Source organism: Pelodiscus sinensis, chromosome 25, assembly GCF_052426305.1.
Source record: "Pelodiscus sinensis isolate ZL-2025 chromosome 25, ASM5242630v1, whole genome shotgun sequence".
NCBI lineage: Eukaryota > Metazoa > Chordata > Testudines > Trionychidae > Pelodiscus > Pelodiscus sinensis.
Genome location: NC_143076.1, coordinates 18314581 through 18339099, shown reverse-complemented (window position 1 = coordinate 18339099; position 24519 = coordinate 18314581). Strand labels below are relative to the sequence as shown.

The 24519-nt window shown below is 45.2% G+C and overlaps 1 protein-coding gene and 1 pseudogene across 2 annotated transcripts; both read right to left on the bottom strand.

Annotated features, from left to right (window-relative positions):
• Positions 1-5032: 5032 nt before the first annotated feature.
• Positions 5033-9617, bottom strand: LOC102444782 (nicotinamide N-methyltransferase-like). Its single transcript, XM_075909333.2, has 3 exons — positions 9161-9617; positions 6864-7071; positions 5033-5546 (listed from the first exon to the last, which is right to left on the bottom strand). Exons 1-3 carry the CDS (start codon positions 9303-9305, stop codon positions 5114-5116), a joined length of 786 nt encoding a protein of 261 aa, XP_075765448.2. The 5' UTR covers positions 9306-9617; the 3' UTR covers positions 5033-5113.
• Positions 9618-17237: 7620 nt separating this feature from the next.
• LOC149521709 (nicotinamide N-methyltransferase-like) lies at positions 17238-20701 on the bottom strand (annotated as a pseudogene). The gene is made up of 3 exons (XR_016347853.1): positions 20469-20701; positions 18377-18591; positions 17238-17816 (listed from the first exon to the last, which is right to left on the bottom strand). The product of XR_016347853.1 is annotated as a nicotinamide N-methyltransferase-like (transcript).
• Positions 20702-24519: the final 3818 nt, after the last annotated feature.

Here is a 24519-nt window from a genome sequence, read left to right as displayed (position 1 = left end):
AGGAGATGGAAGGTGCATGAGAATGTAAAAGAATGAGTACATATTAGAATGTACACACACCAGGGACCCTCTTTTTGCTGTGTGTTTGTACAGCACCTCACACAAGGTCGTGCTGACCCATGGCTATGGCTCCCGGCAGTATGTTAAAAAGGCATTATCCTAATATCAGCAACTCATGACCTATAGGCTCCTCCTGGCAGCTTCCTGTAGCCAGACAGGAACCCCCGTGTAACATCCATTTTTGCTTGCCTGGAGAATGCAGGGCACACAGAGCAGTAAAAGCCTTGAACAAAAGGCCCGGGGTGCTGTGTGACCCTGAATGGCTGTAAACAGAGATATGCCAATTGCTGACCAAGAGGCCGCCGAGGAGTGCCCTTGACTGAAACCCATATTGATACGAACACAGAGCCGTCCGCGGGGGGAGGAATCTCTCGCCCAGTAAAAAAATGTCCAGTACTCGCAATTTAGTTATCTCTCTTGCAAGTGTAAATTAAGTTGAAACTTGCTTGTAAGAACTGGCGCCACAAAAACGGACCAGTACAATTTGGCCTCTTAGATAAGAAAGAGGATAGGGGCCCTGAAGGGTATGCATGTGTTTATTTTAAACAAAATGTGGTTTGGAAAGTACATATGCATAAAGAAGCATGATGTGGCTCACCACCCGAGGAACAGTCTAGAAAAGGCCAAGGGGAGGAGGTGAACTCAACATGTGGAATGGAGAAGTACAAGCATGTGACAAACAAAGCCATATATGCAAAGGTTGAATCTGTTTGCTTTAGAAGTTTGTGTTATGTAACCTGTTATGTAACTGCCATGTCCTATAAAACAGCAAGGGGAGGGGCTCCTTGCTTGAGGGGCTCTGGCTGATTTTAGTACCAGGGGCTTGTCCTTTGTGCACATTGAATAAAGTCTTGTTGAATTGAATTGAATTGAATTGAATTGAATTGAAGTATCGAAGACCCTTGATTCTGCCCAGCACCTGACTCTCTGGGAGCCACAAAATCCCAACAGCCCCTATGAGAATACAGATGGGTCCAGCAGCACATTTACTCTGAGTGTCAATCTACCATCTGTCTGCTGGTCGGGTTAGGTGTTTGACCTCCCGAGGTTCCACGGGGACACCCACCTCATATTCGTCTTTCCTAGGAATTGAGGGACCGGCTCTGGCTTCACCCGCTGGAGTTGAGAGGCACAGAAGGTGGTAAAAACTGTACCTTGATGTGGTCCTTTGTCTTAAGTGTACACATAGACTTAGAGCTCTTTAAAGATTAAGCTGTCCCTTGGTACCATTCTTTCTATTTTCTATCTTTATTTTCTTTGTAACCATTTTTAAGATCTATATTTGCTAGCAGTTAAGAAATAGAGCAATAGCCTTTGTAACCATATGGTTTATAAGCTTATATAATAAACCTGTAACTGTTTAAGCTTTAACCTGACTCCTTCAGTTGCTGTAACAGAACCAAGCACAATTTAAAAGAACTTCAGCTGGTCATAAGGGACAGGTATAGGAAGAGCTTGGGCGTTTTGGATCGTGTCACTCCTAGGTGACAGATCCGTTGGGGCATCTCTCAGTCTTCTCTAGACTGCCCGCTGCGAAGGGACCCTGTATCCTAGCAGCTGAAATCTGAGATGTAATAAGCTCTTCCTATAAACTCGGGGCGTCTGTCAGCCTGTTGGCTGCCCTCCATGACGGGACCCCGGTCCTAGCAGTAAAGGCACAGACGTTAAACCTTTTCTCGGTAACACACACACACACACATACACACACACTGCCCTGACCGTCGGCTGACACTTCCACACACAGCAGATGGGTCCATGCACATTTCCAGCAGCTCCCATTCCCTGAGCCTCACTTGCATCTGTCATACATCAGCCTGAAGGGAATCCCAATCCATTTGTGGTTCTGTTTTTACATCATACTCAGTGATAAGACCTGTTTCTCCTGACCACTGTCTCAGAAGATTGAAAAAGCTACTGTGGGGAAGCTGTTCTAGATTTGATTTTAACAAAGAGGGAGGAACTGGTTAAGAATTTGAAAGTGGAAGACAGCTTGGGTGAAAGTGATCATGAAATCACAAAGTTCATGATTCTAAGGAATGGTAGAAGGGAAAACAGAAAATAAGAGACAATGGATTTCAGGAAGGCAGATTTTGATAAGCTCAGAGAGCTGGTAGGTAAGGTCCCTTGGAAAGTAAGACTGAGGGTAAAAACAACTGAAGAGAGTTGGCAGTTTTTCAAAGGGACATTATTAAGAGCCAAAAGCAAGCTATTCTGCTGCGTAGGAAAGAGAAAATATGGCAAAAGACAGCCTTGGCTTAACCAGGAGATCTTTCATAACCTAAAAATAGAAAAAGTAGTCTAATAAAAAATGGAAACTAGGACAAATTACAAAGGATGAATATAGGCAAACGATACAGGAATACAGGGCCATGTCTAGACTACATGGCTTGTGAATCAAGGTTTACCAGAGCAGTCAACAAAGGCTTCCCTTGTCGACCGCGGTGTGTCCAGACTGCCCTGCTGAGCCGGATCAGCTGATCGTCAGCAAAGCACGGAGGCCATTTTTATTGTAATGAAGCGGGGATTACTTAAATCCCTGTTTCTTTGACTATGCCGAATAAACTATTTTACAAGGCTCCGTCGACGGAGCCATGTAGTCTAGACATAGCCCAAGGATGAGATTAGAAAGGCAAAGGCACAAAACAAGCTCAAACTAGCTACAGGCACAAAGGGAAACAAGAAAACATTCTATAAATATATTAGAAACAAGAGGAAGACCAAGGAGAGGGTAGGCCCACTGGTCAGTGAGGAGGGAGAAACAGTAACAGGAAACTTGGAAATGGCACAGATGCTTAATGACTTCTTTGTTTTGGTCTTCACCGAGAAGTCTGAAGGAATGCCTAAAATAGCAATTGCTAGTGGGAAGGAGGTAGGTTTAGAAGATAAAATAAAAAAAGAACAAGTTAAAAATCACTTAGAAAAGTTAGATATCTGCAAGTCACCAGGGTCTGATGAAATGCATCCTAGAATACTCAAGGAGCTGATAGAGGAGGTATCTGAGCCTTTAGCTATCATCTTTGAAAAATCATGGAAGACAGGAGAGATTCCAGAAGACTGGAAAAGAGCAAATATAGTGCCCATCTATAAAAAAGGGAAATAAGAACAACCCAGGAAACTACAGACCAGTCAGTTTAACTTCTGTGTCAGGAAAGATAATGGAGCAAGTAATTAAGGAAATCATCTGCAAACACTTGGAAGATAATAAGATGATAGGAAACAGCCAGCATGGATTTGTAAAGAGCAAATCATGTCAAATCAATCTGATAGCTATCTTTGATAGAATAACGTGTCTTGTGGATAAGGGTGAAGCAGGGGACGTGGTATACCTAGACTTTAGTAAGGCATTTGATATGGTCTCACATGATATTCTTATCAATAAACTAGGCAAATACAACTTAGATGGGGCTACTATAAGGTGGGTGCAAAACTGGTTGGATAACCATTTTCAGAGAGTAGTTATTAATGGTTCACAATCCTACTGGAAAGGTATAACAATTGGGGTTCCGCAGGGGTCTGTTTTGGGACCGGCTCTGTTCCATATCTTCATCAACGATTTAGATATTGGCATAGAAAGTACGCTTATTAAGTTTGCAGATGATACAAAGCTGGAAGGGGTTGCAACTGCTTTGGAGGATGGTGTCATAATTCAAAATGATCTGGACAAATTGGAGAAATGGTCTGAGGTAAACAGGATGAAGTTTAATAAGGACAAATACAAAGTGTTCCGCTTAGGAAGGAACAATCAGTTTCACACATACAGAATGGGAAGCGACTGTCTAGGAAAGAGTATGGCATTTCAAGAAAGATGTGGAGAAATTGGAGAAGGTCCAAAGAAGAGCAGCAAGAATGATTAAAGGTCTAGAGAACATGACCTAGGAGGGAAGACTGAAAGAATTAGGCTTCTTTAGTTTGGAAAAGAGAAGACTGAGAGGGACCATGATAGCGGTTTTCAGGTATCTAAAAGGGTGTCACAAGGAGGAGGGAGAAAAATTGTTCTTCCTGGTCTCTGAGGATAAACCAAGAAGCAATGGGCTTAAACTGCAGTAAGAGAGGTTTAGGTTGGACATCAGGATGGAGTCACGCTGTTTAGAGGCCTACTAGCACATTTAGGGCTGCCTCAGTTTACCCTACAAGGATCTTGTGGAAAAAGTGGCTTTTGCAAAAAGAAAACGTCCACACTGTTTGTTTTTGCACAAAAAAACCCTGGGAAAAAGCGGATCGGCAGAAAACATGCAAATGAGATTGCAACTCATTCAAATGAGTCCCTCGTTAGCATAGATTTTGCCGAGAAAACTCTAAGGCTATGTCTACACTGGCACGATCTTGAGCCAGAGCTATACAAATGAGGCTAAGCATGGAATATCAATGAGCCTCATTTGCATATCTAATGAGCTGCCATTTTGCAGAAGAGGCTCTTGCGCAAGAAGGAGCTGTTTACACTGCTCCTTCTTGCGCAAGAAAAACCCTCTTGCGCAATGCCGTTATTCCTGAAAATAATCAGCGTACCAGTATTGCGCAAGAGGGTTTTTCTTGTGCAAGAAGGGGTAGTGTAGACATCTTCTCACACAAGAGCCTCTTCCGCAAAAATGGTGGCTCATTAGATATGCAAATGAGGCTCTGCGATAATTCCACGCTTAGCCTCATTTGCATCGCTCTGGCGCAAGATCGCGCCAGTGTAGACATAGCCATAGTGTAGATGTAGCCTAAGTGCTGACTGCCCCTCTCAGCCCTAGGGCTGCAGTCTGTCCAGATTCTTGTCTCTGGCAAATGTCAAGAACCCAAGCAGAACCAAGGTACAAATTATCGAGAAATTAGAATGAGCAGCCAAAATTGTATGTGGGAACTCCTCCTGCTGAGAAGCATTCCTCAGTTAAGTTCATCCTGCAAGAGCAATTTAGCTGTTTCTATGCTCCTGGAGTTGTCACATATTTCACAACAAAATGCTTCATGTGTTTAACATTGGAGACAAAACTGCACGAATTTCATTATGTTTATTCCTAATATTATTCCTCTTCCTTTAGGAAGGGTTTCTTTTACCCACACTCCCCAGGATTTACACCGCTTCCTCTTTGCGAGCGAGAATGAAGTACATGCCAGAGAAATCAGAACTGTCGTCGACATTATCATCCCTGAAGAGAACCTCAAACTCTTGAATGCTGAAGCCAGTTTCACTGAGGGCTTCCCTCAGAAACTCCTCTCTCAGCACCAAACAAGAGAACCGTGTAGGGCCAACCATATAGAAACTGCAGCCCAAATCTCCACTCAGCACCAAGTGTCCTCCAGGTTTTAACAGGGAGCTGATGTTCTTCAGAGCAAGGCGGTACGTGTTCTGATCTTTGCAAGCAGCTTCCAAGCACAGGGATGAGATCAGGCAGTCAGCTGGAGGCAAGATGATTGGATCCATGGGGTTGCTTTTGTGGATGTCACATTTCAGAACCTGTTTGATGGTTTTCCTTAACTTTGCCTCTTTCTCAGCCTCCTTTCCCCTGCAGACAGACACATATACAATAAGAGCTGAACCCCAAATGGTTTTCTGCAATTACTGTGTCTTTCTGTGCTACAGTGCAAGTATCAGAAGGAAAACGTTCGCTAGAGTAATGTCTATTTGTAGGATCTTGCGTTAACTTTGTTTTTACTCCCCTTTCCACAGATCATGCTTTAAAAGTCAGATAAGCTGGAATGCTAACTGCAATAAGTCTTAGTCACCACATTTTGCTCAGAATTCATCAAGCTTTTTCAAACAGGTTTATAAACTCTGGCTGGTTTTTCACTGGACCCCATCTGAACTTTGGATATTTAAAAAAATCTGTAACCATGTGAATTTACGTAAGCAACATTTCACTGTGCATTTCAGACTGGGAAAGTGCCAATATCAACTGATAACTCCCTCCAAAGTCTGTGACGTTGAGACCTCCTGACAACTCTAGGTAGACCACTTCAAGGACTGAAAATCACAGGCCTCCTGCTCTTTATTTGCTAAGAAAAAACCTTTGGCTACGTCTACACTGGCATGATTTTCCAGAAATGCTTTTAACGGAAGAGTTTTCCGTTAAAAGCATTTTCGGAAAAGCGCGTCTAGATTGGCTGGACGCTTTTCCGCAAAAGTATTTTTTGCGGGAAAGTGTCCGTGGCCAATCTAGATGCACTTTTCTGCAAAAATGCCCCGATCACCATTTTCACCATAGGGGCTTTTTTGCGGAAAACAAATCTCTGCTGTCTACACTGGCCCTTTTGCGCAAAAGGTTTTCGGAAAAAGACTTTTGCCCAAACGGGAGCAGCATAGTATTTCTGCAAAAGCACTGACAATCTTACATGAGATCGTCAGTGCTTTTGCGGAAATTCAAGTGGCCAGTGTAGACAGCTGGCAAGTTTTTCTGCAAAAGCAGATGATTTTGCGGAAAAACTTGCCAGTCTAGACACAGCCTTCCAGTATTCATCACAGATTGTGTTTGCATCTTCCAGCTGATTAGCATCAAGTTACAGCAGGGGAGGTCTAGTTTGGATATTAGAAACAACTATTTCATTAGGAGGGTGGGGAAGCACTGGGCTGGGTTTCCTAGGGAGGGGGTGGAATCTCCATCCCTAGAGGTGTTTAAGTCTCAGCTTGACAAAGCCCTGGCTGGGTTGATTTAGTTGGGATAGGTCCTGCTTTGGGCAGGGGGCTGGACTCAATGACTCCTGAGGTCTCTGCCAGCCCTGGGATTCTATGATTCTATAATTCTGTGATCAGGAGATGAAGCTACCAAGAGACACTAAGGGGGACACAAGCGATTTAGACAGTCTGCTCTTCCCAGCCCCTGTACCTCTTTCCCTCCAGCTCACAGACGTATTTCACCACTGGGGTCCAGTCAAATGCTCCCGGCTCCTTCTTCAGCCATTTCTCCAGTTCCTGGCAGTTCCGGTCTGTGTAGTCGGAAGCGACGATCTCCTTAAAGTTCTCGCAGGCGGACAGGAGCTGGTAAATGGTGGGGCCACTGCCGATGTCAATCAGGGTGTCTCCTTTCATGTCACCTGGTTCGGAATGCAGAATGCTTGGAGCTCATGGGGTCTTAGCCAGATCAAATGCAATTGCCTCTCAGTGACATTTTGCTGATTTAGTTTAATACATCGAGAGCTAAACCTTGCTTCCACTGAACGCAAGAGCCAAACGCCCATTGACTGCAGTGTTACCAAGCTTTCGCTCCAAGTCCTCAGTGCTCCTTCATGGGCAAATTAACACTAGCTACCTTTGTATTTATCTCAACTAGCCCAAGCAGTGTAGAAGCTGCATTGAGGATGTTTACAGAAGGAGCACTTTTTCTGCAGCTTTAAGAATACAAAGCATTGCACATCAAGCACAGGTAGCCTCAGTAGCAGTTTACTAGTCTGTTACAGGGTTTCCCACCATGAACCTGATTCCTCACTGACCTTCACCTGGTATCATCACATAGACTTTTCTCCTGCAATGTACAAAGTAATTGACACAGCGTAAATACAAATATCACTGTTTGCAATTAGCAGCTGTTAGTGATTTTCTTCTGCCTAATCTCCTAGGATATGTCTACACTAGCCCCCTAGTTCAATCTAGGGAGGCTAATGAGGGTGACCGAAATTGCAAATGAAGCGTGGGATTTAAATATCCCGCGCTTCATTAGCATGTTACCGGCTGGTTGCCATTTTAGAAATTGACTAGCCCGAAGTGACTGCCAGCGGCTACATGTGGCAGTGAAACGGGTTTCCGAATTAAAGTCCTAAATCGAATTAGCTGGTAAACCTCATTGCAGGAAGAATAACAGCTAATTTGATTAGGGCTTTAATTCGGAATCCCATTTCACTGCCATGTGTAGACGCGGGCAGTTACTTCGGGCTAGTCAATTTCTAAAATGGTGACCAGCTGAGAACATGCTAATGAAGCGTGGGATATTTAAATCCTGTGCTTCATATGCAATTTCGGTCGCCCTCATTAGCCTTCCTAGATCGAACTAAGGGGCTGGTCTAGACATACCCCTAGACTCAGTCCTTTCCATTACAGATTGATACCTTATTATGAGCTTTTCCTTGTACTTATACTTCTAATAAATTTTTACTCAAGGACAATCTCCTGGATAACACCATGTCTCTGTGGAGGTGCAGTTATAGTCAGTAATAGCAAAAATATGAATAGTGTGTAGACACGCCAAATTTCGAAATAGCCTATTTCAACAAAGAATCAAAATAAGATACACAATTTGCATATTTCGAGCTAAGGGTGCAGTGTAGACACACCCTTGCAGAGTTGGTGTTATAGAGACAAGGCCTTATTCCTGCTCCAAGGAGAAGGCTCAGAAGCAATTTGCTATATAATAATTAACAATAATTAACTCTTTCGTTTAGTGCTTTACAGTCACACAGTCCTAGCTCCTTGGATCAAATGTCCTTATCCCTGTTTTACAAATGAGGCTGAGAGAGGTGATGTGACTTGCCCAAGGTTCACAGAGTGGTCAGTGGCAGCCTTGAGAACAGCGCTCAGGAGCCCTGAGTGGCAACCCAAGGCCATACTGCACTGGTACTTGCAGAAAGGGGAGGATGGGAAAAGCTTGCTGAGGACCTGTGGTACTTCTAAGGGCTGAACAACAATACTCAGCCAATCAAATGGGCTTTTTATCTAGACACACTAGCTGAAGAATCCTCAACCCCACCCCTTGCAGAATGGGGAGAGTTAACCATGCATCCCAGTGGGGAAAAGTGGGGAAGAAGGGAGCAACTGCCCTGGGGCCTGGGACTTCTGGACGTACTGCTACTCCTGCATGAGCAGCAGCGTGCTCTGAAAAGTGCTAAGGGCTGCCTGCCCACAGCCCCGCCCCTTCTGCCTGAAGCCCCGCCTCTTCCAGGAGCATGGATATGCCCATTCATGTGGCCCAAAGGCCCAACAAGTCTGTCTACCCCTCTGGACGTGATTAACTGTTGTAGCATGTGTTTTGCTCCAGGAGTGACCACGGGAAGCCAGTCACCAATGCATATTACAGGATTTTTCACCACCACCCATGTCAAAAAGGTGCCAGGATAATAAGCAGGTTTCTTAGGTCACAGACAGAGACCAACACACAAGGGCTGTGTCCCAGATGCCTCCCGCAGGCCCTACCTGAAGCGAAGGCTTTACAATAATGTTTCAGAGCAAAGTTCAGATATTCATCTCCCACGGAGCCTTCTCCAAACTTAAAATATTCCAGATAGGCCTTGGGATCAAACGCTGCCTGGTAAACATTCCCTCTGGTGTACTCAGCCATGGCGCTCGCTCAGTGCGTGCACGTACAATGTGCTGGTTTTCCCTGGGTCCCCTGGCTACAGTGAGCTGCCGCGATGACACACGATCCGTGCTCTGCCTTTTAACCCTTTCACGTCCCTGCAGGACGAGTGCAGTTGTGGATTTCCCCTGCCCACCATCTATAGCTTTACACGGACACTCTTCTGTTTTCAAAACTTTTTAAAATCCTGTTTGCTCTTCACAACTGCAGATCCCTAAAGGAATCCCACGCTGGCCGCTGATAGAAAGTTCTCTGGAGAGTGGACAGCATTAGGCCAGCCTCTCTGCTCCCAGAGCTCAAAAGCAGGGATCTGCACAGCAGGCAAGTTCTGAGGTCAGACGAGGGGCGTGTCACAGACTCCAGGGCTGCAATGCTGAGCTGTAATGGGATGTTTTATTGCTGGGGTGAGCTTGCACATTTGCACCCCTACAAGCAGTATTCGAGGTGGCATGGCCGGCTCCCAGCTTCTAATCCACTTGCTTCTGTCTTAAAATCTCTGCTAAATAGAAGGCAGAAATCTGGGAGGGGGCCTGTGCTCCCACATGGCTTCCCCATGCACCGCCCCATTTTTCTACCCCCATGACTTTGCATCCTGGGAGTCTGCCCAGCTCACCCCACCCTCCTTACGGCCCTGGTCCTGAAACTGGGAGCTAAAGCACCAGACGGGGGGAGAGTACCAGAGCCAAGGACCTCCCATGAATAATGGCCTATATGCAGGCTCTTCCGCTTCATTGCTTGTGTTAATGAAGCTACTCAAGTCTGGGTGGAAGTGGATCTGTTCACTCTGACCTGAGTAGCTTCACTAACACAAGCAACTTCTTCCTTATATATACTCCTGCTTCTATAAGTTCCACTCCAATTCATCAGATGAAGTGGGTTTTAGCCACGAAAGCTGATGCCCTAAAAAATCTTGTTAGTCTCTAAGGGTATGTCCAAACTACATGGCTCCATCGACGGAGCCATGTAGATTTGTTTGTTCGGCAAAGGGAAATGAAGCCGCGATTTAAATAATCGCGGCTTCATTTAAATTTAAATGGCTGCCGCACTGAGCCGACAAACAGCTGATCAGCTGTTTGTCGGCTCAGCGCGCTAGTCTGGACATTCCCACACCGACGTGAAAGCCCTTTATCGACCTCCCTGGTAAATCTCATCCTACGAGGCATAACGGGGAGGTCGATAAAGGGCTTTCATGTTGGTGAGGGAGTGTCCAGACTAGCGCGCTGAGCCGACAAACAGCTGATCAGCTGTTTGTCGGCTCAGCGCGGCGGCCATTTAAATTTAAATGAAGCCGCGATTATTTAAATCGCGGCTTCATTTCCCTTTGCCAATCAGCCTAATCTACATGGCTCCATTGATGGAGCCATGTAGTTTAGACACACCCTAAGGTGCCACAGGACTCGTTGCTTTTGCAAATATTTTAGGATGTCATCTGAATCTATTATCATCATAATTATCCCCACATTATGGAGAGTGCTTGATTCCAGCTCAATATCTTTCAGCCCAGGATTGAAATGGGCTTTGCTGTGGTGTCCAACCAGTTCTGAAGAAGTAGCCGCTATAGTGGCTACCGCTATAGCAAACTAGCCATGTTATTCTGAACGTGTAAATAATTGTGTGAACCAACTAGCCACACGCAACCTGCCAAGTAGCCACATGTGGCTAGTGGCTAGCGTGTTGGGCACCACAGATCATAGAATCATGGAATCATAGGACTGGAAGGGACCTCGAGAGGTCATCGAGTCCAGCCCCCCGCCCTCAAGGCAGGACCAAGCTCCATCTACACCATCCCTGAGAGATGTCTATCTAACCTGTTCTTAAATATCTCCAGAGAGGGAGATTCCACCACCTCCCTTGGCAATTTATTCCAATATTTGACCACCCTGACAGTTAGGAATTTTTTCCTAATGTCCAATCTAAACCTCCCCTACTGCACTTTAAGCCCATTACTCCTTGTCCTGTCCTCAGTAACCAAGAGGAACAAATTTTCGCCTTCCTCCTTGTGACACCCTTTTAGATATTTTAAAACCGCTATCATGTCCCCCCTTAATCTTCTTTTTTCCAAACTAAACAAGCCCAGTTCATGAAGCCTGGCTTCATAGGTCATGTTCTCTAAACCTTTAATCATTCTTGTCACTCTTCTCTGTACCCTTTCCAATTTCTCCACATCTTTCTTGAAATGTGGCGCCCAGAACTGGACACAGTACTCCAGCTGAGGCCTAACTAGTGCAGAGTAGAGCGGCAGAATGATTTCACGAGTTTTGCTTACAACACACCTGTTGATACAACCTAGAATCATATTTGCTTTTTTTGCAACAGCATCACACTGTTGACTCATATTCAACTTGTGGTCCACTATGACCCCTAGATCCCTTTCCGCCATGCTCCTTCCTAGACAGTCGCTTCCCATCTTGTATGTATGGAACTGATTGTTCCTTCCTAAGTGGAGCACTTTGCATTTCCCTTTATTAAACCTCATCCTGTTTACCTCTGACCATTTCTCTAACTTGCTAAGGTCATTTTGAATTATGTCCCTATCCTCCAAAGAAGTCGCAACCCCACCCAGTTTGGTATCATCTGCAAACTTAATAAGCGTACTCTCTATCCCAATATCTACATCATTGATGAAGATATTGAACAGTACGGGTCCCAAAACAGACCCTTGAGGAACTCCACTTGTTATCCCTTTCCAGCAGGATTTAGAACCGTTAACAACAACTCTCTGACTACGGTTATCCAGCCAATTATGCACCCACCTTATCGTGGCCCTATCTAAGTTATATTTGATCTAGAATATTGTGTATAGATTGCTAAATTCGGTCTATGTGCAGCTTTGCCGATGCATCAAATGATGCAAAACCAACATTGTTGTCCCTTCACATCCTGGACAGAAGCAACCTGCTTATCTATGCATGAGTCCTGCCAGCTATGGGGGGATGTCTCTAAAGGGGCCATTGGTGAGTCAGAAAGCACAGGAGAAGATCAGAATCACAGCCTTAGGCCACACCTGGAACTGTTTTATTGTGGTTTTTCAGGATCAAGGCCTGTGGAGAATGTGGTTAGCAGCAGCCCAAATAGGTTGGCCAATTACGTATAGCCTATATCTCCCCCTGCTGGGTGTAGTATGTATTCACATGCCTCTTTACAATGCCCTACCAGAATGTATCCCTTGTGTCCCACTTATTTAGTAAGCAGGGGCAGCCCTAGACTAGCTGCCAGCAATTGGCGAACCATGCAATCAGCACCCCCACCTCCAAGCCCCTCAATGATATTGCGCCACCATTTGGCGCCCCATTTAACTTGGCGCCCTAAGCGACTGACTAGTTCGCCTATATGGATAGGCCTCCCCTCAGTAAAGGATTTATATTGCTTTCTCTTGGACTGGATCCCTGGGCTTGCTTGTGTGGACCTGTTTGATGGTTCTGCTTAACTTGACTTCCTTCTCAGCCCAATTTCCCCCAAAGGAAAAAGCGAAATATGGATCAACCTAGTTAACGGAAAATGTACTGTCTTGTTATTCCTTTACAGCATGATACAGGTGTGAGTATTAGAAAAGCAACTTATTTACTGGAGTGATATCTATTGTCAGGGTCTTTGAGAGACCGTTTTATTTTTGGTTTGTGGATCAGATTTTTACAAACGCAAATTGTCCTAGTGAAACTAAGCCCAGATTCTAATGCCAAATTGTGCTCAAAACTCATCCCAGTGTTGGTGAGGCATCCTGAACACTACCAAACCTTTTAGCAGGAGTTTGTAACACTATCTCAAACGAGGTTAGGTTGCTTCAACAAGCAGCTGACTGCTTTCCCTGTCGGCATTTCACTTGGGATACACTGCTGTGCTCCACCAAAACCTTCCCCTTTTCCTGCAGTTTTGATGCTGAGCTCCATTGGTAATCTAAAGAGACTCTGAAATTCACGTACATGGTTCTCCCCCAGGATGTGTCTACACTGCAAATTTCAAAATAGAGTGCTGTTCCAAAATGCCCCTTACTCCTCGTAGAACGAGGTTTACAGGGACGTTGGAATAGTGATCCCATTATATTTTGAAATAACAGACTTGATCATAAGACGCAGAATAGTTATTTCTAGATACTGGAAGTACCCTGAAATAGCTCCGCAGTGTAGACATAGCCCCAGAGTCCAACTCATTCGTCAGCCAGTTTTGTAGTTCTTGGCAATTCTGCTCCCTGTAATATGAAGCAACAATCCCCTGAAAGGTCTGGCAAGGGCTGAGAAGCTGGGGCAGTGCTGACGTTCAGCAGGGTATTTAAACTTTCTTATATCTCCTGGTTCAGAGTGGGGAATTCTTCAAGCTCATCGTATCTGCACCAGGCTAAATGCAGCTGTGTCGGAATTACACTGGGCTGTTTTTCCAGTACCTTTTTCCCCAGTTCAAATCATGCCCTGCTTTCATGCAGGGCAATAGCCCAATTCCCGCTCGCTTCCGTGGCTTTGCCACTAAAACTTTCAAGGAGATCTCAGCTCAGTCGGTGTTAAGGGGTGTGACAGCGCAGACCCTGCTCCGGTTCCCACGGTGACCTCGCACCCCACAATCGGAGCCGGTACGTCTGCACTCTGCCTGAACTGACCTAGCATCTGGACTCTGCCCCTGAAAAGGTTCACAGCCCTGCGAGTAGCAAAGGCTCAGGGGCTATTGATCTGAGCTGTTCAGATTGGCAGATCACTCCCCCCCCCCGCTTTTTTTTTTAAAGTCACAGTTGATTTCAAGGGAAAAGGTCAAATGACTTGAAATCGATACAACCTCTGTGTGTTGGGAATGGGTCCCAGAAGCATGCTAGGGGCTCCCGCAATGCTCCTTCCCCCACACATGCACAGTGAGACACTCAGCTCGGTTCCTGTGACAGGCACCCACGCTCCAGCGCGTGGGGGCAGGGAGAAAGAAGGATCAGGCCGAATGTAAGCTCCACCATGCACGGGCAGTCTCCTGTCCAGCTGCAGCATTGGCTCCTTTCTCAGTCAGTTCCCAGGGCGCGTGGACTTCTCCGAGAAGCAGCGGCCCACCGTGGTCCCACTCCAGACTCTGCATGTGGCCCAGGCTAGTTGAGTCTCCTGAGAGCTGTGAAAGGTCATTTTGGAAGCTGGGTTCAGGTGCGGATGCGGGGCAGCATCAGCGGCCTGCGATACACAGGAGGTCAGACGAGATATTCCGGTGGGCTCTAAACTCATCAAGTCGTGATGTAGTGGGCAGGCCACACCCTCTGGGCATCCACGGTGGCTGTGTGTGGGCTGGGGTGACCCCTGCTGGCCGGTACCTGTAGCACTGTCCAGCAGGACGGCTGCCTTAAGTCCAGTAGGCAAAAAGACCCAACCTGTCTGACCGGTTGAGGGCAGGCAGGGAACAAAGGAAGGGAGGTTTTGGGGGAAGGGTCAGTTGCTGGCTGGGACACATGAAGGAAGCAGCCTTAGCTGAGGGCTGAGGGTCTAGTGATGACAAAGGACCCCCTAATCCAAGGGGTCTGAGGCATCCTGGCCCTGACTCCTGAAACCACATCCCGTCTGTGCTGTGCTGTATCCTGGAGGAGCAATAAACCCCTTCTATACGACTGGTTGGTGAAGTCTCATCTTGCTGCAGATGGGGTTCAGGATTGGGGGGTACCCGACGAGCTGCCACAATTGTCCCACACTCTCTTGTGCTAGAGCAGCCGGGCTCCTCTGTGTGTCCAATAGGTACAGCTGTTTTCTCCTTCAGCCTCTCAGAGGAGAGTCCGGGGCTATACAAACACAGAGCCTCACAGCTGGAGCCGAGTGAAATATTCTCACCACCCCCTCGTGGGCTCCCGATAACTGAGCCCGTAAAGCTGTTGCGTGTCCAGACTCACCTGGGTTGAATGCTTTCTTCCGAGGGAGAGCTGGTGAACTCCCCCAGCTCCTTTCTTCCCCCCACAAGCCCCAGAATCATGCTTGTGGTTTCTGTGGGACTGTCTACACCTAAAACTCAGGCTGACTTAGCTCCACGGCTCAGGGCTGTGAAAAATGTTACATTTTGTGCGCCACAGCTAGGTTGACCTAACCCTGCGGTAGACGCAGTGAGGTGGATGGAGGAATTCTTCTGTCGGCCACACAGCTGCCACCAGAGGGGATGGATTCACTACAGCAGTGTTTCTCAACCGGTGGTACAAGTACCCTTGGGGGTACTCGAGAGAAGTCTGGGGGGGGGTACGTCAATACAACTGAAATTTGGAGAAAACTGAATTTTTGTGTTAAGTTTTACAGCGCTTTCTTAGTTGTGTACTTTTTACACCCCAAAATTTCATCATCCGCCCGGCTACGATTAAGTTGTTTAAACAAATATGTCGCAATGGTAGAAAAAAATGTTGTGTGTGTGAAAACTGTAGGTACTGGGGGTACTTATAATTTTTTTAAAGGTTGAGGAACACTGCACTAGAGCCGTGAGAAAACCCCTCCCGTCACCGTCGAAAGTGCCTGCAATGCAAGAGCTGTGTCTGTGTCTCTGTAGTGCTTGTGGACTAGAATGACCTATGGACAAAGGAAGCAAGTTCCCATGTTTTTTGGGAGGGTAGGGGAGGGTGAGTGCTGAAAGGCTGTAGGGGTTGCCATGGGAGATGTGACATCATCGCACCTCCTGTTGAACCTTTGGGTGGATTTGCTTCCAGCTCCCGCCACAGGAGCTCAGGGTGGGGAAGAGGGGGACGGACTCTGCTCAGACCAAAACATGGCACACGTCCCCCCGGGCACATGGAAGGGAAGTGACTTTCAGTGGCAGGGTTCCGACATGGAGTGGAGCCTCACATCTCAGGCGCATCTCTGATAAGAAGTCGCACGCCAGGTGATTGAGCCTGAAGGCCTCGAACTGCAGTCCCACCGGACTCTATCTAGAACTCTGACCTCCCTGACCAATCCAGGCAGGGGCAGCTCACTCTGTAAGAGCAGCCATGAAAAACTGGGGAATATAAAACCTTGGGACTATCCGCCGATGTCTGCACCAGGGCCATAGAAAATTAGAGTGGTACATAATCAGCGAAAGGATCAGGAGGTAAAGGGAGGGAGGAAGAGAGAGAGGCAAAAAATCACATTTGTCTTCTCACCTCAGTTGGGTTTGGCCTGACCCCCAAATCGCTGAACTAGAGGCTCCAACCCATCTCATCTAATTCCACTTCTGAAGCAACCTGAACCCTGAACTAAGGGACAGGAAATTAAGATTAGTGCCCATGAGCCTCTGCTCATTAAAGCAATGGAAAGACATGAACATTGGAGAGGGTTTGAACAGAGCAAACTCACTCCAGTAACCTCACTGGGAATATTGAATGGGGCTAGTTTTTTTCACACACACAAACCCCCACGTTTTTCAATATGTAAAATAGCAGATTTCAAGGAGTAATGGGACATTTCACTAACACAAGAGGTGCATCAAACAAATTTATATAAGTGGCTATCTTTACAGAAACAAAACCATTCTTCTCACTAGGTAGCTCGCTGGAGCTTTTCCAAGATGCCAAGAACTGAAGCAAGACTTGGGTAAAAACAGCTAAAAAATCATAATACATTTTTAAAATTAACAACCAAAATTATGTGTTGCATCTCATCCTGCAGGAAACCATTTCCTTAGTTAAGTCAATCCTGAAAAAGCAATTTAGCAATTTAGCTGCTTATAGTCGCCTGAATTTCTCACGGACCTTGTATATTTCACAACCAATGGTTAATGTATTTTACATTAATTGAGACAATACTGTATTAATGTCACTGTGATGCTTATTAGTAATATTATTTCTGTTCCTTCAGGGAGAAGTTCCTTGTCCCACACTCCACAGGCCAGGTTTACCCTACAGAGGAAAGTCGACTTACGATATGCAACTCCAGCTACGTTAATTACATAGCTGGAGCTGAAGTATCTTAAATCATGTTTTGATGCTGTCCACACAGTGGGAGGTCGATGGGAGCACACTTCCTTTACTCTTAATGGTTGAGATGGGAGCATCTTCTCAGTTTGAATTAGCATGTCTTCACTAGACCTGCCCATTCGAACCCCGAAAGATCGATTGCTGCAGGTTGAATCTTCTCTGTAGTGTAGACGAGCCCCAAGGATTTACACCGCTTCCTCTTTGCGAGCGAGAATGAAGTACATGCCAGAGAAATCAGAGCTGTCGTCGATGACATTATCATCCCTGAAGAGAACCTCAAACTCCTGAATCCTAAAGCCAGTTTCACTGAGGGCTTCCCTCAGAAATTCCTCTCCCAGCACCAAACAAGAGAACCTTTTAGGGCCAACCATGAAGAAACTGCAGCCCAAATCTCCACTCAGCACCAAGTGTCCTCCAGGTTTTAACAGGGAGCTGATGTTCTTCAGAGCAAGGCGGTACGTGTTCTGATCTTTGCTAGCAGCTTCCAAGCACAGGGATGAGATCAGGCAGTCTGCCGGAGGCAAGATGATTGGATCCATGGGGTTGCTTTTGTGGATGTCACATTTCAGAACCCGTTTGATGGTTTTCCTTAACTTTGCCTCTTTCTCAGCCTCCTACAGAGACAGACAAATATACCATAAAGAGCTGAACCCTAAATGGTTTTCTGCATTTTTTTTGTCTTTCTGTGATATGCGTGTGAGTGTTAGAAGTAAAGCTTTGTTTGCTAGAATGATCTGTCTTTATAGGACCTTGTGTTCACCCCGTGTTTAGTTCTCTTTCCCCTGGTTCCGTTTTTAAGATATTTCTGTTTCTGAAAACTCATCCCAATTTGCTAATAGGGTCTTGAAGTCTGACTACTTTCTCAGTGGACCCAGTCTGAATTCTGGTTTTGTAAGAAAATCTGCAAATAGATGAATTTACTTCAGCAACACTTTACCAGTTGATAGCTCTCTCCAAGGTTTTTCGTATACTGAGACCCACTGGGGACTCTATACAGACCCTACCAGGACTGAAAACCTCATTCCTCCTGTTCTTTATTCTCTTCCCCAAAAATTTTGCCTATATTCACCATTGAGTATATTTCACTGTCCAGCTGATCAGCATACGCAGATGATGCTATTTAGAGACACTAAGCAATACACCAAGAATTATTAGGCAATTTGTTTTTTCCAGCCCTTTACCTGTTTCCTTCTAGCTCACACACGTATTTCACCACTGGGGTCCAGTCAAATGCTCCCGGCTCATTCTTCAGCCATTTCTCCAGTTCTCGGTGGTTCCTGTACGTATAGTCGGAAGCGACAATCTCCTTAAAGGACTCGCAGGCAGACAGGAGCTGGTGGATGTTGGGGCCACTGCCGATGTCAATCAAGGTGTTCCCTTTCACATCACCTGGTTCAGAATACAGACTCTTGGAGGTCTTGGCCTCATAACCAGACCAAATGTCACTTTGTTCCAGTTATAGTTACTTGATTTTGTTTTAATTCATCGAGAGTTAATCTTGTTCCCATTGAACACAGGGGCCAAACGCCCCTTGACTTTAGTGTTACCCACCTGTTTCTCAAGTCCTGAATGCTTCTTGCCATGCAAATTAACATGAGCTCCTCTCCTATATAGCTAAACTAACCCAGGTAGTGGTGTAGAAGATGCCAGTGTAGATGCTACATGGAAGAGGTATGTGGAATGAGCAGTCTTTCTGTTCTAAATAATGATTATTTACTAGACTGCGACAGAGCTTCCCACTGTGAACCTGGTTCAACTCTGACCTTCACCTTGTTTGATCACATAAACTCTTCCCTTGCAATGTAAAATTAACTGATATAGAGCAAAAGTTGAATATCACTGTTTGCAATTAGCAGTTGTTAGTCATTTTCTCCTGCCTAATCTCCTAGACTCAGCCTTTTTCCCTTCTGAATTGACACCCTAGTATGTGCTTTTTATTGTACTTACATATATATTTAGTTTTAATTTAATCCCCTGAGCCATGCAATACAAAACTTACAAATTGCTGTACTTAAGGACAATCCCCAGGATTACACCACTTGTCTATGGATGTACAATAATAGCTAATAAGAGAAAATATACAATGTGAAGCATTATAGCTGGCATTTTCAATCCAGCAGCTTTGAAAATAGTATTAAAATTCGAATCATCTTAATGTTCTAATAAAAGATGCAAGCAACTGCAGTCAATAATTTAACTGCAGGAGTAGTTTGTAATTGAGTTGGTGCTCTTGATAAAAGAGTTGGTGCTCTTCATTTCTACTCCCAAGAGAATGCTAAAGGGAAATTTGCTATATAATAATTAATAATAGCTAACTCTTCTGTCTAGTGCTGTACACTCCTACAGCTCCAAGCACTTTAGACAGGACCACAAATGTCATAATCCCTGTTTTAAAAATTAGGCCAGCAAAGGATGTGATTTGCCCAACGTCAAAGGGACGGTCAGTGGCAGGCTTGAGAACACAACTCAGGTGTGCCAGCCCAAACCGTACGGTGCAGGTATTGCAGAAAGGGGAGGATGGGAAAAGCTTTCTGAGGATCTATAGTACTGCCAGGGGCTGAACAAGAATCCTTAGGTAATTGAGTGGGCTTCTATCAAGAAACACCAGTTGAAAAGTCCTGAGTCCCACCCCCAGGGAAGGGTGAGACTTGGTGAACTGCTGTAGCATGTTTGTTGCACATCAGTCAGGAGTGACCGTGGAAACCAAATAACTCATGAATATTACAAGATACTTCACCATGGCCCAAGCCCAAAGGAGCCTTGCTCGTAACCTGGTTTCTCAGGGTGAGTCTCCACAGCAAAGTTCTTTTGGAATAGCGGCCGTTATTCCGAAATAACTATGCGAGTGTCTAGACAGCCATTCCATTACTTCAAAATAATTTCGAAATAATGGGCGGCTTATTCCGAAATCTGTAAACCTCATTCTACGAGGAATAACGCCTATTCCAAAATAGCTATTTCGAAATAAGGCGTGTGTAGACACTCCACTGCTGCTGTTTCAAAATAGCCTCTCTCCAGGGCCATTCTACGTTATTCCTCCTGGGGCTTTAAATCAAGATAGTGCGTCTACATTAGGAAAGCCTGCCTCAGACTCATTTTGAGCCTTCCCCATATTGCAGACATGCTATTTCGAAATAAGTTATTTCGGAGTAACTATTCTGGAATAGCTTATTTCAAGATTAATGTACAGTGTAGACGTAGCCTCATATCACAGACAAGGACAGGCAAGCGAGGGATGAGTCCCAGACCCCACCAGCAGGCCGTACCTGAAGTGAAGGTTTTACAGTATTGTTTCAGGATGAAGATAAGAAAGTCATCTCTCCAGGTGTCTTCCCCATACTTAAAATATTCCAGAAAGGCCTTGGGGTCAAATTCTGCCTGGTAAACATCCCCTCCGGTGAACTCAGTCATGATGCTCATTCAGGCTGCTCATGCAATGTGTTGCTTTTCCCTAGGACTCCTGACCACTGTGCACAGCTCCTGAAAGCCCAGATTCAGAATTCGGCCTTTTAACTATTTTTGGCAGCTTTGTAAACAGTATTGAAACATTGCATCACTCTCGCTTTTTAACACTTTCTCCTGCCTGAGACCTGAGAGAACCTGTCCAAACCCAATGGGATTTACCTGTAGCCATACAACTTTCTGTTGTGTAAAACCTTTTAAATCCCTTTTCGTTTTCACAATTCCTGGGAAGGTTTAAAGTCTAGAGCACTGTTTCCCAAATGGTGCTCCGCAGAACCCGGGGTTCCATGAAGTGAAAGTAAGGAATTCCGTGAGAACTTGATGTATCCTTCTCCCCCTTAAAGAGACAGAGAGGTTTCCCACCCACTTTTTTTTTTTTCTTTTGCTTGCTCAACAAATGTTCCTCCATGGTGATGGGTTGTTTTGTCAAGCCAAAAAAAAAAAAAAAATTCCCCCCATCTGTAGGGTTTCCTTGAAATTCTTCTGAGTTTAAAAGGGTTCCATGCTCATATAAAATTGGGAACCACTGCTCTAGAGGAATCCCAAGCTGTAGCAGATACAGAGTTCGGTGAATAGCCGGCATAGTGATATTACTTACACTCCTTCCGGTGTTCACAAGATGGGTGAGTGCACACTAGGAGGGTCCTGAGCAATGTTCCCTCTAATTTTTTTCCATCCATTAGCAGAATAAATTTTGTTACATGCACCGAGGAATGTGCAGATGTGTACCACCAACAGAAACACATGCTGCCAACTGTGGGTGCCCTGCTAATCAGCTGGGTGACACCTGAATCTCCCTTAGGTGGCTGTCCAAGTGCTCAGCTTACAGGGAACACTGGTCCTAAGATGAGGCGAGGGTCCTGTCACCCACTTCATTTCTCTAGTGTATGTGTGACGAGAGAAAAGAGAGTCATGTAAGGATCAACTTCAGCAGTGCAGAGTCCATTGTGTTCCATGCTGCAGCGTTCACATGAAGCAATCCCTCACTGACATACATCAGAAGCTCGGCAAGGCACCTTCAAGTGTAAGCAGGAGGGATTGTGACAGCGTGAAACACTGCCTGAAAGATTTCCACTGAATGAGCAACCTGTTCATGGACTAAAAGTCCTGCTGGATCTTACGCAGGGCTGTCTCTGGTAGGGATCTTCTCAAGAGCATTGGCAAGCTGCATGTTTGGCCTTGATTTACAGTTGCCTAGGTCCTATATATTTTACAGAGAAGATTATTTACTAGGACTTGATTCACCTCTGACCTTCATCCTGTGCAATATTAACACAGAGCAAAGACTAATGTTTCCAATTAGCAGGTGTCAGTGATTTCCTGCTGTCTATGCATTCTGTTCTGGTTCGTTCAGGATTCACATCCCGGCAAGTACTTTCTATTGCATCTAGTTTTCTATTCACGTTTATTTTTTTCTAGGGCTGTCAATTGACCTGTTAACGCCTGCGATTAACGCAGGACAGAATTATCACGTTAAAAAAACGAACGCGTTAATCGCAGGCATTATTGCTGTGCTACCTCTTTGAAGTGCTGGATCCGCACTTCAAAGGGGCAGTGCAAGTGAAGCCAGGGATCAGCTGAAGTCTGCCTTGCCCTGCTCTTTGGAAACACCGCCCAGAGCTTCCAAGGGGCAGGGCTGCATGGAGGCCAGGATCAGCTGGGGACTCCAGCTGATCCTGGGCTTCATGCAGTGCTTCCCTGTTGAAAGGCTGCCGTGGCCTTTCAAAGGGGAGTTGCATGCGATTAATCACGATTAAATTTTTTTAATCGAGCGATTAATTACGATTACAATTTTTTAATCAGCCCTAGTTTTTTCATATTAGATGATGTTGTGACCAATCCCCTAAAACAGTGTTTCTTAAATTGTGTTCCGTGGCACACCAGTGTGCTAAGAGGCCGTCAGAGGTGTGCTGCAGAGAACAACAGAGTTCAAAATGGCCACCCTTAAAGGGACAGACAACTTTTTTTTTTCCCCTATTTTTTTTTGCTCAACAAAAAATCTTTGGTGTTCTTAAAAGGTTTACGAAACACTGCCCTAAAACATGCAATCCTTCATTACAAGTTACTGTACTTAAAGATAATATTTAGAATTATACTATGTGTCTATGGGACTGTAGTTTATTAATTATTATTATTATTAATAATAATAAATTTAAATAAGTGTGATACAACATAGCTGGCATTTGTATTGCAATGGCTTAATACACAGTATTAAAAATTGCATCAGTCTCTCTTTTAATGCTTTCATAACCCTGCAAGCTGAGAGCAGCTGAAGAATTCAAGCCCTACAATCTTCAGCTCTAGATGTGCAGCTTCTTATTGTTTTAAACCTTATTTTTATCCTGTTTGCTTTGTTCCATTCCAAGACAGGTTCCAGATCCCAAAAGGAATCCCAAGCTGTAGCTGATACAGAGCTCTGCCAACATTGAGCGGCTCCATGCCAGACTTACCCCTACCAGAGCTGACAAGCAGATACATGCACAGTGGGAGGGGCTGAGATTAGGCCGGGTTCTTGTTGCAGACATCAGTGCTCTCCAGGTGGGGGAGAAGAGAAAAAGGAAAGTAACATACCAACCCACTTCAGCAGTTTGTGAACTCTCATCCAGCATGCTGCGGCTTTAGCGTGCACCCCATTGTTGACATATGTTGGAAACACTACAAGGTGTCCTCACTGAACTGGTATAAGCAGAAGGAATTGTGATAATGTCAGACATGGTGTGTGAGACACATACCGCATAACCAGCCTGTCCACGGACTAAAGATTCCCATCAGATCTCAGCAGAGCTGTCTCTGGCAAGGGATCTCAAACATAATGCTGAGCTGTATAAACCCATTTTACAGTTTCCCTGGTGCTGGGTAGGCCATGCATGCAGGATACATATGGCATGAGTACTCCTTTTGTGGAAGTAAGAATACTCTTGTACATTAGGCAGAGGCCCTCAATATAGATTGGTTACTAGAGCTTCATATCATGGACCTGATTCACCACTGACCTTGTGGCATCATAAACTCTTCCTTTGCAAAGTGTAAGTAATTAATAGTGAGACATTACTGTTTCCAATTAGCAGGTGTTATTGTCTCCTATCTAATCTCCTGCATTCATTCATTCGTTCAGCATTCATCCCCAAAACATACTTTGCATTGCATTTCTATGTCTATTCAGTTTTAGTTGTTGCATAGTCCCCCTGAACTTTGCATTTCCCAGTTACAAGACACTGTACTTAACTGTGATTTTCTAGCCTCAGAGCTGTACTCCTTCCTGCAAGCCTGAGTCAGCTGAAGGTTTTTTATCCTTCTGTGAAGGTGGCCATTGTATAATCCTATAGATAATTCTTAAGTACGGTGTCTTGTAACTGGGAAATTCAAGGTTCAGGGGGATTGATGGGGGATTTAGAGCATCTTTCAACTATGCAACTACTAAAACTGAATAGACAGAAAAGCAATGCAAAGTATGTGCTGGGGAATGCATGCTGAACAAATGAATCTGAGCTCAGACGTGGCCATGCGCTTAAGATCTGGGATCATGCCGTGGTGGAGTATCCCAAAACCCAGGTTCAGCTTGAGCCAAAATGTCTACACAGTGATTGTTTAGCCTTGCAAGCCTGAGTTAGCTGAATCAAGCCAGCCAGCACTTCCATCCCTGTGTAGACATGCCGTATGGGTGTGTCCAAACTGCACCCCTCTGCGAACAGAGGGATGTAGATTAGGCACATTGCTATTGCCAATGAAGCAGGGATTTAAATATCCCGCACTTCATTTGAATAGAAATGGCCCTCGCTTTTTGTCGACGCAACACTTTGCCGGCAAAAAGCGACAGTCTAGACGGGGATCAGTTGAAAAGAAATGCCTTTTCCG